At 45.1% G+C, this 16,638-nt stretch overlaps 1 protein-coding gene across 1 annotated transcript in view; it reads right to left on the bottom strand.

Annotated features, from left to right (window-relative positions):
- Positions 1 to 15,699, bottom strand: part of Spon1 (spondin 1) — a 268,537-nt gene extending 252,838 nt beyond the window's left edge. Inside the window, exon 1 of the mRNA XM_051192721.1 lies at positions 15,287 to 15,699. Within this exon, the coding sequence (XP_051048678.1) occupies positions 15,287 to 15,524 (238 nt within the window). The 5' untranslated portion in view covers positions 15,525 to 15,699. The remainder of the gene's footprint in view (positions 1 to 15,286) is intronic.
- Between the last annotated feature and the right edge of the window lie 939 nt (positions 15,700 to 16,638).

The following is a 16,638-nucleotide window of genomic DNA, read 5'->3' as shown; positions in this document are numbered from 1 at the left end:
GTATGGTTGCCCTGGTGAATATCCATGTAAAAGTTCAAAATCAGGCACTCTCTGGTGCTGGGGTCAGATGTGTAGGAGGAGGAGAGAGAGTGATGTAGAGGACACACAGATATTACTACAGCCCTGGCCATGTCATAGTTCTTTATGTGAATGCTGGCTACATGGGTTTCTTCACCATGTGATAATCATTAAGCCATATATGATTAAATATTTTTTCTGGTCCCAAATAGCCACCTTCTATATTTTTATTTAGTACAGTTGACAATCTATAGGAACAGTTTCCCAAATGGCTATAAGCTATAAGCTAGCTATAAGCACAGCTTCTCTGCAGGTTCTATAAAACTAAGGCCATACCCTCTTCTGCCTATTAAATATATCACACAAGATGGAGGGTCTGGAGCTGAGCTGACTCTGCATGGGTTCTGTAACTGCTCCTGGAAATGATGATATTCTGAAGTTTGATTTGAACAAGTCAGGAGTCCCTACCCATCTGGTGGGCTTCATTAGACTCTCCCAGAAAGAAAGGCACAAATGCACAGCATATTATGCACCTCAGGATGACTGATTAGCAATAAATAATAATCTTCTCTCTAATGACTCCCCTCAAGTAACTTCCAAGAGAAGCCATTAGAGAGCCAAAACTTTGAGAAAAATGCTTACAGAGGATTAAAAATACAAAGAACTATGGAGGAGGAGGGGGCTATTTGAAGTCATTCTGTGGGGCATACACAGGGAACTGGTAAAGGGCAAAGATTCAAGATATGAACTCCGGAGTTCCCATTGGCTAATTATGAGATGGCTGAAAGGTACCTGACTGTTCTGTTCCCTCATTTTAAAAAGGGAGGGGTGAGTGGCACTGCCTTTTTTACAGGAGTGTAAAAGTGAACTAAGTTCCTGTTGATTATGCTGACCAGCATCTGTAACCGGACAAGGATGGTTGAGGAATGTGGCATGTTAAGAGTGATGGTGTGGGGTTGGTGATAACACTGTGAATGGGGAGAGATGGTGATGACTGGAATAAAAGCCATAGTAATGAGGACTATGATATTCAGCAGAATGATTAGCCCTCAGTGAGTTGGTCCTCAGGGGAAATTATGGAAGGGAAACTTGCAGTCAGCACCATCCAAGGACCACTGGGAGGGACCACAATGGGACAACTATCTCTGGTAGTGGTCTTCACAGTACCAAGTTAGTGATTTGGATCAATCCTCACAATATACTGAATAGCCTTGTGGTCCACCATACTCATGTGTGTGGGTGGGCCTTCTTGCTCCTTCCATTTCTACATAATATAACTTGTGCTTCTCTAACTCAAGCTTAATTAAATACATATTTGGGAAATTATTTTATAAGCATATGACTTCCCTAATAATCCAGAGTCTTGAGAACACAGACCTACTCTGCCTTAAACTTTATCTTTAACAACTGCATAGTTCTTTTTATGTTTATATTACATTATCTTATTTATTTATTAATCACCCATTCATCTATTTGTTTCGTTTTGTTTTTGAGGCAGAATATCTCTATTTAATAGCTTTGGCTGTCCTGGCACTCACTCTGTAGACCAGGCTGGCCTTAAACTCACAGAGATCCACTGGCTTCTGCCTCCTGTGTACTGAGATTAAAGGCCAGCGCCACCATCACAGCCTCTACCTCCTAGCAACACATCATCTAATGCATGTGAGGAAAAACACATCAGCAGATATTCTTAGTCACGTGCAACTGATATGGGGGTATGAAAATGGGCTCTGGGGTCTCAGAGAAGGAAGCATCAAAGTCCACCTCATGTGAAGTGAATGAGGCTTTCAATGGAGGAGGCATCTGGGCTTCATGGTCAGTGAGTAACCGGGGTTACAGCTGGAGAGAAGGAACACCATCTGGGAAGCAAGGAAGGCACGTGAATTAGCCTTGGCTTTGGAAACCACTGGGCGCCCAGATGGACTCACCTATGATACCAAGATGGATGGCTTGTGTGGGACCCATTTACAGAACTGGAAACTAAATGTTCCACACTTCTCAAAAGTCTGCTGACCCCTTATCTCCACAGAACAGCTTGACCACAGCCTCCTGTTATCCTAACAACCAGGACCTCCCATCACCCTGTAAAATTTTGCTTACTGCAGTCTCTTTTGCCTGTGACAGTTCTTTTTCTCCAACTGAGGCACCCTATAAGCCCCAAACTCCTTTCAGGCAGGGCTGCATTTTCTTCTTTTGGGGACAGCCTGGCAGTTTACACCATGAATCAGGCTTCGCTGTCGAGTCTGAGTGTGGCTCTGGTGGTTTGGTTCTCTCGATAAGTCACATAAAAACCAGAACTGATTCTAGATCTTCTATGTTGTAGAACTAGCCACAGGGGCTAGATGAGAGAGACACGCAGGATATAAATGGTTGGAGACCTTGTAGGCTTTGTGAGGAAGTATGGATACCATTGTGGAGATGTTGAGAAGCACTGGGGGTCTGTGGTGGACAGTCACTTCAGATTTGTAGTGCAGGAAGGCTGGAGGCTGCATGCTTACTGATTACACTCTTCATCTAAAAACTATCTCAGTGAGAAGAGGTTCTCTGGCCTGCCATGTTTTGTATGAGGCTATCTCACATGAAAGTCTGGCCTTAAATCCCCACCCAGAGCAGAGTTCTCCATCCTTTGATATACCCACCTCATGAACACTCTCATAGCACCTAATTCCCAAAGAGCTTTCTGGATACTTTGAACATTCATGTGCCAATAGTCTGACAAATATCTGACAAAATGTGGAATCCCATCACCCCCTACCTGCTCTCTGGAGTCTCAGAACTAGAACTCCAGATTCCCAGTCCTCTGGCTCCATCCAGAATCAGGTCCCAGCATCACTGTATGACAAGCCCCCAGCCATTCTCACCCTCTGTGTTACTAAGATGCCCAAGACTTCATATCACAGCCTCAACCACAATGAACCTCACTCAGCTTCTCTCTCAACTTATACCATGGGCTCATAAAGCAGATCACTCAACAGTAAGTCAGCCACAGGATCAAGCATCCACCTGACTTGAAGAGTTCCAGGAAGTTGAAGTCACATGCTTCATTAAGAAATTTGGCACCCTTATCTACCTACCCCATTAGGACAGAGCTGCTAGAGAAGGGCTGGTGGGTAGGAAGGCTGGGCTAGTAACCTAGAGCAACAAAGTGTGACTGGTGGGGTTGGGTTGTGCAGTTTCTTTAAATTCCCTTTGTCAGTCAATATTCTCAGTATTTCTAGGCAGAGATGAAAAATAAAAGACCAAGAGACTGATATTGGGGTTCAAAGTTCAAGCTGATGATCAGAAAAGCAAAGCAGCTGGCCACTAGCTTTCACCCAAAGCTCATACTGAAAGGGATGATCCACACAAGAACTGTTCACCAAGCCTTTCTTCAGCATGATGGAGAATCCTGAGACTTCAAAGTCTCCCTACCCTGCTTGATACTGAGCCTTCCTATCTTCAGTGTGGCTGGATAATGAATGCCTTCTACTGAACCCTGAAGACCCTGCTTCTATCTTTTATAGCCCTCTAAGGCTGGGATTAAAGGTGTGTGATCTGTTACTCTTTAGACTGATTCAATCTTGTGTATCCCTGGGTGCTTGAACTCAGAGAGATCAGTTTACCTCTTAATTCTGAGTCCTAGGATTAAAGGTGTGTATCACTACCTCCAAGTTTCTGGCTGCTGGGATTAAAGGTGTGTTCATGGGTTCTATAGCTTGTGACTGACTTTGCTTTCTGAATCCTTATGCAAGCTTTAATAAATTGTAAATGATAGATCACCCCCCCATTCTAAATGAGTTCCAAATGAGATGTGAATTTGTAATTGTAAAGGTTATCTTTACAGGACATAAGTAGCTAAAAGGCCTAGTTCCCAACTCTCCTCTTTATTTTGTACATATTCAGGCAGGGCACTTAACTTTTCTTTCTCTCAGTTTCCTTATGTGTAAAGTAGCTGAAATATTATATACTTTGTGTTGTCATTAGGCTAGCTAATGACTTCATAATCATAAGCCCATAAAATGTTTGCTAAATCAATAAAATACATTAAAAAAATAAATCAGTGTCCTCCATGAAATTGGGGTCATAATTATCAGCTTGTGGATTTGTTGCAAGGATTAGAGGAGGCAATGAGTATGAATCATATGCAGTGTCACAATGAAGGCTGATTCTCCTCCCCATGTGTCACCTCTTCACCGTATAGCTTAGAGCCAGATGGAAACCCTGAGCTGAAACAACATGTTCACCAAATGAGAAAGAATGGTGCTAGACTATGGACCTTGAATGTCCCCCAATGGTCCATGTGTTGGGGGTGTGGAGAGGGTGATAGAATTTTTGGAAGTTGGGCCCTGTGGAAGGAAGTTCATGTATTAGGATTATGTTCCTCTCTCTCTCTCTCTCTCTCTCTCTCTCTCTCTCTCTCTCTCTCTCTCTCCCTATGTCTTTTTCTCTGTCTCTCCCTCCCTCCTTCCCTCCGTCCCATTGTTATGAAGCTAAGAAGACTCATTTTCCCACCATGATGTATTGTGTTGCCATAGCCCACACAGAGCCACATCTCTTCTAGAAAGTTGACTGTCTCATACGCCACATTGCTAACTCTCACAAATGGAAAGTCCTCCTAAGAGATTGGCCACATGTCAGACATTACAGATGAAGGAAGGAAGCTGAAGGGGACCCCTATGGCTCCTTCTATCCTGACCATGTGGCCAATCCCCTGTCTTCCTCCTTGAACACAATAATGAGCAACAGAGCCCAGATCCAGTCTGCCTCGCTCTATGCCCTAGTCCCCTGGGCATGCAACCCACAAAAACTAATCAAAGTCTATGTCCCTGAGATGCTTCAGCTTGGAGTTAGAGGGCAGGAGATTTCTTATAGTCACAGAACTAATTGAGGGACTCTTCACTGAAGGTTGATGGCAGATATCACCTCTGTCATCTGGAGAAAAATTGTTATAATAAGGAAAATGATGACAACAATACAGAAGCACAACTAATAGATAAGAAAGGAAGGGGCAGAGAAAAACTGGTGGAAAGGAGAAGGGAAACATGGATGGGGAAGGGGGTGGGAAATGAGTATGTTTGCGCTCTCGACTCCATTAATGACTGAAGCAAGACACAAATCTGGGCTTCCCAAATATGGGCATCATTGTGCTCCATTCTTTGCCCCTGTTAGTTTGATCTTGTTCCTACTGGTTGCAATGAAAAAAAAAACACCGGCTAATTTTGAAACAAAGAAATCAACAACTTTGCATGGACCATAAGAATCATCAGCAGTCTGTGTTAGTTAGTCCCTGTCACTATGACAAAATACCTGAGTGAAACCAATTAAAGGAGGAAAGATTTTGTTTAGGTTCATGGCTTCAGGGGATTCTGTCCATCTACTTTAGTTAGCCCCGTTACTTTTAAGCATGAGGCAAGAGGAAAGCATCATGGGAAAAGAAGCTATTTACCTTATAGCTACCAGGAAGCGGGGGGGGGGGGGCAGATGGAGAGGAGACAAATTGTCTAGATGGTTGGCCAGTGAACATGTCTGTGAGGATTGTCTTTAGCCAGTGTGCATGAAGATAGAGCCACAAAGCAGACAACACTGTTTCCTGGTTTGGGGCCCTGGACTATATAAGACTAAAAAGAGCTAGCTGAGCTCTAACATGCATACATGCATTTTATCTCTGCTCTTGAATGTCATGTGACTAGCTGCCTTGGCTTCTCACAATGATGGACTACCACCAAGACTTGTAAGACAAATAAACTTTTTCTTCCCTAGGGTTTTTGGGGGATTTTGTTTTGTTTTTGTTTTTTGTTTTTTATTTTTTTGGGGGGGAGGGGATCCAAGGCATTTTATCATAGTAAGAAATGCAACCAGAACACAGGCCTATCTATGATGTCATTACGTCTGATCAATTGGATCAATCACTAATTAAGTCAGAGCTTCTATGATCCAATTACCTCCTCAAAGTCCATCAGTTGTCAATCAAGCCTTAAATGCATAAAACTTCAAGGACATTTTAGAGTTATGCCATAAGACTTAGGAAACTGTATTCATAAATTGGGGTGGTGATCAGGGGATTGTAATTAGTTAATAAACATCTTTGGGATGACAACAGGATGTTTGCTTCCAAATGCAAAACTAGATGTAGCTTTAAGGAAAGACCTTATAGGGTAGCTGGAGCTCTGCCATCAGCCCCTCGCTTGCTCAAGATTCCGACAAACTGCTTAGACAACGGTTTATTGGGCCTGTTTCCTAAGAACTGTGGCTAATTTAAAATAACATTATATACATAAACTCCCCTGTGACAGAATCCAGATTCCATGAATGGCTGACCATGATGGAAATTCAATGGAAGTGTATATCAAGTATGTTCAGGGTAGGGGTGGAGGACATATGCCTGTAATCTCAGTACTGAGGCAAGGAGGTTCCTGGGTTGGAGGCTGGCCTAGATTTACAGAGCAAGGCCTTGTCTTGATCCTTCTCCAAGCAGAACAGTTACACCAACATAGATTAATCTATCAATCAGTTTTCTCTTACTACAGGATAGTAGCAGAGGCAACTAGTAGAGGAACCAGTTATTTTCACTCATAGTTCTTGGGATATATTCAGGGTTTCATGGCACTCTGGTTTGGGGACTACTGTGTGAGTACTCCATTATGGCAAGGTCACATGGTGAGAAAAACTGCTTAAAGCATGAAGTAAGAAGTAGGGAGAGTAAGACCGTGGAGTCATGACACACCATCATCTTTGTGACCCACCTCACAAAAGGCTACAGTACCTTCCCACACCAGCATCCTGGAGACCAAGCCTGGAATAGACCTTTGGAGGATATCATCCACACGTGAGTAAACTATAGCAGTTAGGAAAGGCAGCAACCATCCCAGAAAATAGCAAACATCTGAGTTGGCTGCACACTGAGGGTGATCCCAGAGCACACCCAGGCTGCCAAGAAAGCAAACTCAAGCCCTGGCAAGCTCACACATGCATAGTGTCCGGGACAAGAAGAAAATCATTCTGTCCCTATCAGAGCACATCTGGAGTACAAAGTACAGGAAGAAGAAATATCTCCTATAGGGACAGTTGAAGAGATAGGACATGGCATTTTAGTCAGAAGAGGAGCCAGGGCAGAGCACTATTTAGCCATATGCACCTCAAGGGCTGACGTATGGCCAAGGAAACACTTTATTTTGTGTGATTTCAAATACCAGAAACTCAGAAATGTGTGGAAGGTTCATGGGAGGCAACAGAGAAGAAATATGGGGTCAACAAGGCTCTGGCTTCACCAGTCTGTGGGTCTTGCTGCCCAAAGGGACTCACACTTCCCCTCTGTACCTTTCACATTTCCAAGACAGAGGAATGACAAAATTGTGCCAGACCCAAGGGCATTTCAGGGGTGTCAGTTTCATGTTACTATAATGTAATTCCCAGGAGCAACAAACCTATACAGAAAAGGGTATCACTCAGAAACAGGACGGGACAGTGGTGTGGGATTCTGAGACAGAAGTGGTGACAGGTGGTGTTGGGAAGCGTAGGAAAGGGAACACTTCCCTTAAAAGAACGGATATAGTCTTGGAATCCAGTTGTTTGCCAATCACTTATAGATGGTTCCAGGAAAACTCACCTTAACAGTCTGTGTCTGGGCTTGAGTGCCTGCTCTGAGAGCCCAAGTGTGGGCCAGCAGTCTTCCCTCTACCCTTTGCCTGCTGATGCCCTGCTGCTCTCTTCTGCATCCACCTGCTTTCTTATACCTGCTCACCCTCACTTTGTACACCGCCCATCTGCCTGTCACCCATCCCAGCCTCTGCCCCAGGGCGATGGCTGTCCTTTCTCTCTGCTGCCATCATCTGGACGGCCTTGACTTCTTCCCGTGCCATTCACTGCTGCTCAGCTTTCTGAGACATGATCTCTCTCTAGCCCATGCAATAAGAAGGGAAGGGTTCAGATCTTACACGGGGACCTTTGGGTTTAAATAGCACCTTTCCCTTCAGCAAATAATGACTCTGGGTACTGGAGATAAAATAAGAAATACAAAGGCTTTGCTCTCATAAAGCTTGTATTCTAGATGGAGGAGGCAAATGATAAACAAGATAATTTCAGAGAGAGCTTAAGGGATGCGAAAGAAATAAATCAGGGCAGGGGCGGCAACAGGAAACAAAGTTTGGTCAGAGAATCCTCTTTATAGACACAACTTAATACACAAGGACTTAGAGAGGAGGAATCAGGCATATGAGGTCTGGGAACACACTCTTTCCCTAGAGGCTCCCCATTGGCCTGCAGAGAGTAATTAGGAAAGCTCTGAGACGGAAGGGAAGTAGGAGGTGGGGAGTGGAGTGGGGGGGGCCTCCCTGTAGCACCTGAACTTTATTTGCAGCTGGGTCTGCTTCTGACTCCACCTACTTTCCCAAACTGCACACAATGATGGGATGATGGGTTCTTGAAAGTCTCCCTCAATTCTTTCACACAATCTTTGAAAACAGGTTTGTAAGACCCCCCCCCAGGCCTCCAGCAAGAGACTAGGCACAGGAAATTTCTCTAGACTTCTCAGGCGTTTTTCAATCTCATGTACACGGAGCTTGCTTACAAAAGGCTTCTGGGGTGGGTGCTCCATTCCTGGCCGTGTCCACTCAGAACCTCAGCTAAAACCTGTTGTGAAGATGGGACATTTTATGTCAACAAAAACTTACTAGCATCTCAAAGAGTTTTTGTGAGACCTCAGCTGTAAGTGTTCCCAAGTAGGTGAGTTAGAGAAAGAGATTAGAGAAAAAGATGAGAGGGTTGACTGGGGGTGGGGTGGGCATCATGTGATTCTAGGCACTTCCTTCTCCACTTACTGCATGCTTGCCAGGGTGCCACATAGCCTCAGTTTCCCTACTCAGTCATATGATGTGGACTTCCTGCTTGCCTGCAAGTTTTTAAGGAGGAGAAATCAACAGTTTTCCCTGCTACCCAGCTGAAGAAGCAGAGCTGTCTTCCAACGCTGGAGGGAGAATAGCTCTGGACTTATCGAGAGATGCCAATGTGCTTCTATCCCTGCTAATGGAAATACCTGGAGGGGCGAATAAATCAGACCAGATTGGAGCCGCTCTCCGTGTTGTATGTGCTGCACAGTTTTAAGGGATCTTGAAGAAATAATTTTGACTTATACGATTTAGACTTTCCATCTGCCCCTTGAATCTCAGCCTCGGGTATGATAGGTATACATTGCACTCAAATAATTTTGTTCATTCTCATTCTGAATGTCTACCCTGGTGCCTTTTCCTTTTCTCTTCCCACACATGCCCATTGCTTTATTGTTCTTTTACTTCTTCCTTCCTTTCTTTTTTCCTTTGCTGATTCCTCCTTTGTTGAGGGAAAAGTAAGATACAGTTACATAAAGACAACATTTTAATATACTCAGACTCACACAAACCACACACACGTACTTTCATTCACATGTCTAACATTCCTTTCTCTGCCAAAAGATTAAGCAGTGATATTAGCTCTTAACTGCATGAATCCCACCTAGAAGACCCTTCACTGAATGAGAAAATGTGGAAGGAATATGACTGTCATTTAAAACATGGGGCAGGGCTAGCTGACCTATTAAGAACAGTGGCTGCTCTTTCAAATGACCTGGGCTTGATTTCCAGCATCCCCATGGCAGCTCACAACTGTGTATAGTTACAGCAGCTCCAGAGGATCAAATGCCCTCTTCTGGCCTCCACAGGAACTGCAAGCACATGGTACACAGACATATGCAGGCAAAACACTCATACACAAACATTTTTGAGCATTTTTTTTTAGAAAATGGAACAGAGTCGTTCCTCTAATCTATTTCTCCTTCATCTTAAAAAAATCAAAAAACAAATAAAGAAAAAAACAAAACAAACAAAAAAAAAAAAACCCTCTCAAGTGTTAGCAGGATGTATGTCCTCAAAAGTCATTGCTATATTTCCCAGACTCCCTTACAACTAGCTCAGTGTGGGAGCATGTCTAGAAGGGCTAGATACAATTTCAGAGGCACACATTAAACTAAAGCTGTCCTCTATTTCTAGCCCTCTCCTCAGCACTATTGTGACAGATGGAGTTTGGCTATGAGAACAAGTTGGCTACGATGATCCCTGGAGAGTGCTGTCCAATAAAACAACCTGAAACCCCATGAACTTGATTGTGTTAGCCAGTATCAATTAGGAAAAAATGTAAAAGGTTGATATTAATTTTAGCAACATATTTTATTTAGCCTAACGTACACAATGTCCATTTCAAAATGGAATCCATTTGAAAATTGCTAATAAGAGCTGTGCTCTTTTTTTCACGTGAATTCTTCAATAATATTATAGTTTCAGACAAGGCACACTTCAAGAATGCAATGGTCTTGCCTCACTAGCAGCTACCTAGTTGGGTAGCAGGATCCTAGAAGAGGGCATAGCAACAGGGCTGAAGGAACCTGGGTTCCTGGGTGATAATATGAAGCCAGGAGGTCCATCACGTCTGGTCTCCTATTTATCTCGCATGAAACAAATCACCCGGGGTCCCCTCGTAATGAACTTACATTAGCCTATATCTTGACTAAAATAAGAATCTCCCCCATAGAAATTGATCTTGACCTATATATTGTATTCTGTAAAGATTACAAATGGGGAGTGTGGTAGATCTTGATCTAGCTCCTTGTGTGGACATATTATCCTAACCTATAGTTCCAGTTAAGAGTCAGCTTGATGGAGCAACAACTGACCTGGACGTGAGAAGGCACTCAAGTTGTCAACTTTGAAAAACTTTAATTAGCATGCCATGTTTTATGTGTTCTGATGTGTTCCCCTTTGCCTGGCATGCAAAAGCAATAAGCAGTTTCCACAACCATTGGGCATCAGTCTTGAGGTAGCTTTTAAACTGTGTTTTCCCGACAGGCTCTCACTATGCATGTCAAGTTGGCCTCAAGCTCATGATCTTCCTGCCTCGGCTTTCTGACATGATGGCAGTATACACACAACCAACTTTAGTGGATTATCATCATCATCATCATCATCATCATAATCATTATCAATTTGAACTAAATGTTTATTTAAAAGGGGCAAGAATTTAAATTTTAAAGTCACATAATAAAAGGAAAAGAGTAGTACAAGAACAGAAGAAAGATGGGAATGCTTGTTTAAAAAGGCAAGCCAAAACAAAAGAAATGGTTTATTTGAAAGGTCTTTCCCAGCTTTGGTTTCTCAGCTCCTACATATGTTATGCTCAAACATAGGCATTTACAAATGTGCTATAAAGCAAATGCATGTGGATGAGACAGTTCATCAAGTTAGGTTTTGTTTCCCCACTTTATTCCTGTTTTCCTATGAAGGGAATCTATTAAAGACATTCAAAGCTCTTTGTCTTCTAGATTGAACTTCTGCTTATGGGAAAATGCAATATTGGCATCTATAAGAAGCAAAAGCGGGGAGCCTCCTCTGCCTTATTACTCTGAATCCTGTGATGTGATTTTCTTAATTTGTCGACCCTGTTCCCCTTCAAGGAAGTCTTGCTATCCAGAAGCTGAGGCTAGCTTGGTAAAGTGCTTCTACTCCCAAATCAGTTTACGGGTTGGTGTAGAAGACTAGGAAGGGTACAGATTAAAGGGTGGTATTCACAGACCTAAGACTGTGAGTGTGGAACCTGGCTAAGTCTCATCTATAAAATAGGAATGAATAAACTGTCTCACTGGACCATGAGGAATAAGAGAGGTGAGTGGGAAAAAATTAGCAAAATGTATTTTCTGGTGTCATGATAAGCATTTTTTAAACTTCCAAAAGATTCCTCTCATATGTGTATTTGTATGTGAACACACACAAGCATGCACATTACATCCAGTGTGTGTTGACTTCTTTTGACTCTTATTTCCAGTTCTCACAATGCTTTGGGGGCGCCCTAGATGTTCTCACTTTTCAGACAGGGAAACTGTTATCCAGAGACATGTAGTGGATTCCCTGCGGTTACACAGTGACTATGAAGTCAAGCCGAAATCCAACACTAAGTCATGCATCATGAAATCCCAAGCTCTGTCCAGCAGGCGGAGGTGCCTCCTCCCACTAGCAGTGTGTGTCCTACACTGGGACCAAGAAGAAAGGGCAAAGCTACTTTGGAGGTCTCCAAACCTCCGGGTTTAAAGAAATCCCCCAATTATGCCCACAGTTGGACCGGCTTTTGAAATCTCTTGAACATTCTTTTCCCATCAAGTTCCTTGAAATTTCCCTCTAAAGAGCATCTAGGAAAAGACACTCTCATTAGCCAGGGTCTGACTTTATTTTCCCAATAAACAGACCTTCACTCAGACAAAAGAGCCTCTTTTATTTTCAATCAATTCGTGAACATTTCAGCTGATTTCCTGCTATTTGGCTTGAAATTGTGATCTGGGAAAGGCTGGCCCTGCAAATTGTCGCCCTAGAAGAGAAGCCCCTGGAGTATCCTCAACTTGTTATTTTTAATCACTGTAATCGCCTTTCAAAGGAGGCTCTGGCCAGAAACAGAGTGGGCCTTTCAGGGCTTTCTAAAGCATAATTATGGCAGTGGGGTGGGGGCGGCTAGAGAAAGGGGGAGGGAGGGAGGGTAGAGAGCAGGGGTGGGAGAGAAAAAGGAAGTCAGTGCAGCACTAGCAAGTTGGAAAAGGCTGAATAACTGTCCCAACTGCACCCAGGCTGTTGGGAAGAAGAGCCCCATGATTCAAATGATTCAAATAGGGACCTTTTATTCAAGACTAGAATAGCCAAGGGCTACCCTCAGGCTGTGGGGGGGGGTGACACAACAGAACACAGATGCTACTGGGTGATAAACTGAAATAAAGGGCAAAGATTGGAGGCAGGAAAAGGAGTCATTGATTCCAAGGATGGTGGTGGGTGTTAAATAAGAAAAAATAAATAAATAAGAAGCAAACAGGAAACCAGGGGAATGTTAAGGTCTATAAACCTAAGTCAAGTTACCTAGTAGAACATCACTAAATTTATTTTTAATGTGAAATTGTAAGGAAGTATAAGCTGATGGAAAATGTCACAAACTAAGCTGGTACATTCTCTTCATAGTTCTGAATCCGTTGTGTTAATTACAGAACACTTACCCAGGAGACCTTAGCATGGTTCTCCCAAAGTCTTTCTTTCAAGATATCCTGGCTGTTGAAGGGAGAAAAGATGGCATTTCCACCATCACCATATTCCCAGGCCAAAATGTTTAGGGCCTGTCCTTGACCTGGTCTCAAGTCATCCCTGCTAGGCCTTGGCTTTTACCTGAAAGTTCTGGGATGGCCTTGGCATTATGATTATGGAATGTACCCCCTCCCCTCAGTATTGCAGTGAGCATTCAGCCAAACAGAAGGACAGAAGGGATAAGTATAAGAAGGGACTTCAGGTTGCCCCTGCTTAGCCAAAATCGCACCACACACACACACACACACACACACACACACACACACACACACACACACAATCTTCTTGGGTTTAAATTAAGATTAGTCATTGACAATGCCCCTAGTATGGAGAAATCACCATTTACTCATTCATTAAATTAATTCACAAGGACCCAGAAAAGGGCAGCCATTTGTTTGTTCTCTGGTAGTTGGACTGAAGGAGTGTTGACAAACTTTTAAACCAGAATAGCACACGCACAGGAAACAATGAGCCTAGACAAAATCCCTCCATTTTTAAGCCTACAAAGAAAATTCTCACACCCTTCCCAGACTAATGAGTATTTGGGAATCTAACTGTCCTCATACACACTCACTTCTGTGTGAACAAATGGCTCCCCCGCCCCACTCCCAGCTGGGATATAGGTGCAGGGAAATGAAATGGCTTGCACAAAGTCACAGCTACCAAACCCGAATCCCTTTCATTCCTTTCCCTGCTGTTTCCCCAGTGAACTCAGACTTGTGTTTATTGGGCCCAAATGGCCAATGAGGTTTTTCCCTTTTGGCTTATCTTCCCAGGTTTGCAGAGTATCTGCTTGTCCCACACATCCTAGGTCCAAGATTCCTTCCACCAAGCTGCTGCACCCTCCCTGGCTGGGCACTGTGTTTTTATTACCCAATACCTTTCTTTCTGGAGAAAGAAGGATCTTGTGGACTCCCTGAGGATCGAGGCAGATCCTGGCCAAGGGCTGAGGACACTAATGCATGTAGGGAGCTCAGAGCATGACTAGGTAGCTTGGAGTGCAAAAAAATAGGTCCACAGGCCCAGGGAAAGAGAAGCAGCTTTCTGGGAAGTGTGGTCCCTGGTGCCCGAACAACTGGCACTGCCTCAAACTTCCTCTCATTGCTCCCAACCATTTCCTCTTGATTCTTGCAAGGGGGTAAGGGGTGGCGGCAGGGAGGCAGCAGATGGAAGCCCAGTTGTCCCACTGAGTGCTCCAATGACCTGCTCTTCCCAGTGAGGCACTAGGGCTGACTTACAGTGAAGTGTCCAGGCAGGGCCCCAGACAAAATCTAGTAAGTTTGCCCTGTGTCCCGCCTGGAGGCAGGAAGCTAATGCTTGTAGAAAAGATGTCTGGAGCATGAGGACGGAGTAGGGTGTCTTGGAGTCTTCAGGTGGGTGAGGGCCTAGCTGTTAGTCATGCCAGAAATTGCCCACCTGCTTGTATACCCCTTCCCAGTGCTGTGAGCCCTGACCTCCACTGAGCTGCACAAAGCTGGGCATCCCCAGTGCTCACAGTTTCCAAGCTTCCAGAGTCAAGGTTCCACCACATTCAAAGAGTCTTGGGAACCCTGTGTCCCTTTTCGGTCACCAAGACCACCTTCCATTGAGAGACTACCCAGGATTCTTTGAGGGCCCTATTTTCATTGGAACCTGTACTGGAAATTCAAGGGTCTCTTGGTCTCCTGGGACATAAGAGAGTAATTTGGGGATCTTTCAGGTTCCTCCTCCCTGTACCTTAAGACTGGTTAGGAACTCATCCAGAAGCTGCTTTCTGGGACACACCTGAGGGTACCCTCTTCCCCAGAGAGTGATCTGGAGAAAGGTGGGTATACTTCGCTCCAGCCAGCAGCTAGAGTGGAAGAAGTCCAGGCTCCTTCCCAGTCAGGCCACTGTGATGTGTTGCATGCTGTATTCCCTGCCCGGGAACAGCACATTGGGGACCCGGGCTGTCTCTTCTGTCCGCGGCCCCCGCGACCGCTCTCTCTTCCCCCAATGCTGGTTTGATGGATACAGAGCTGGCAGCTAAGGGACTCAGAGCAGCCAGGACACAGCCCCTGGCCGGGATGTGCAGATACGGTGCGCTTGAGGACTGTGCTCCCAGCTCCAGCCCTGCTAGGGTCAGTGCCCTAGGGGTGCTCTGGATCCCGTGTCCCCAACAACACTAGACTTACCGCGGTAGCTGCTTCCTGGCTTATAGAAGTCAGGGTCGCCTTCCACGCGGAGGCTGAACTCTGTGTATCCCTCACGCCTTGTGCCCTGGGCACGCAAGATGCGGCTGCAGTAGCCCTCCGATTTGGACACTTTGTCCAGGGTCTCATCTGAAAAAGCTAGCGCCACGGCCAGGGGCAGCGCCACGGCCAGCAGCGCCGGACCCCGGCTAAGCCTCAGGGGCGCAGAAGACAGCTTCATCCTCGAGTGCCCCCCAAGTTTGCGCTGATGTTGTAGACCCTCGTCAGGACACTCCTGCCTGAAGTGATGTGGGCAGCAGAGGCGAAGCCTGGAGGAGCCCGGGTGGCACTGGCGCTGGAGAGATGGAGCCCGCCTCGCTTTGGCGGCTGCAGAGCTGCGCTGCTCTGAGCCTAGCAGAGCAAAGCGAGCGGAGTGGAGGGGCGGGCGGTGGCGAAGGAGCGCGAAGAGGGAGGGCTGGTTGTGCCTGGGGTTCCCAGCTCAGCGCTGTTTTGTTTCTGTGCTGGCGATTAGCGGCGCTATGCTGTTTGTTTTGCCAAGCTGGATTCCCAGGGTCTGGTGGGAGAGAGCAGGGGTATGTAGACACGTGCAGGCTCAATTTACCTCGCCACCAACAAGGCTGCTTCTTCAGCTCCCAGCTCTACCCCGGGTCCTGTGGACCACAGTGCTCTGAGGAGGGAAGGCCTAACAACTAACTTTTGTTGCACACCTACTCTGTACAAGGCTGCACTTCTGCAAGGTTTCCCCGGGGCGGCATCAGTCCACTAAGTGCACTAGCGCCATACACCGGAATCACTTAATTTACAGATAGGCAGATCGCTGCTGGCCACCTTTGCTATCCTGGTCTGATGCCTCTCTATTGCTCTTCCCAAGCCACTTTAAAACATGTCACCCCGGAGGACCAGCAAAGAGCCCAGGCTCTAACCTGGCACAGTGCTTGGCCACAGCACTTTTGGAGATCTACAAAAATGTTTCTTTAAAAGCAGAAGGGGAAAAAGTTTATGCTAAAGAAAATGTTTTGCTACATATTAGTTTATTCTTCGGTATATTTATGCAATCACAAACTGTGACAGTTTAAGAAGGAAGATGCCTGCAAAAACAAGTGTCTACTGCTTAGAAAGTCCTCATAGATCCTGGCCATTTTGAAAGGTTCAAAGAAGGGCCTGTGCTTTCTTGATTTAGATTTTTAGTTCAGACTTTGTGGGGGAGGGGGAGGCATAGCAGGAACCTCTCCCAGTGTTTCCCTAGGGGAACCTGAACCAAACCTCAATCTTGCCATTCCCCCATTGTGTGACTTAACTAAGCCAACCTTTCCAAGCTTGTTCCTGCCCAGGAA

Source organism: Phodopus roborovskii, unplaced genomic scaffold (assembly GCF_943737965.1).
Source record: "Phodopus roborovskii unplaced genomic scaffold, PHOROB, whole genome shotgun sequence".
Taxonomy (NCBI): Eukaryota; Metazoa; Chordata; class Mammalia; order Rodentia; family Cricetidae; genus Phodopus; species Phodopus roborovskii.
Note: the sequence above shows the minus strand (reverse complement) of the source record. Positions and strands in the feature narration are given on the sequence as shown.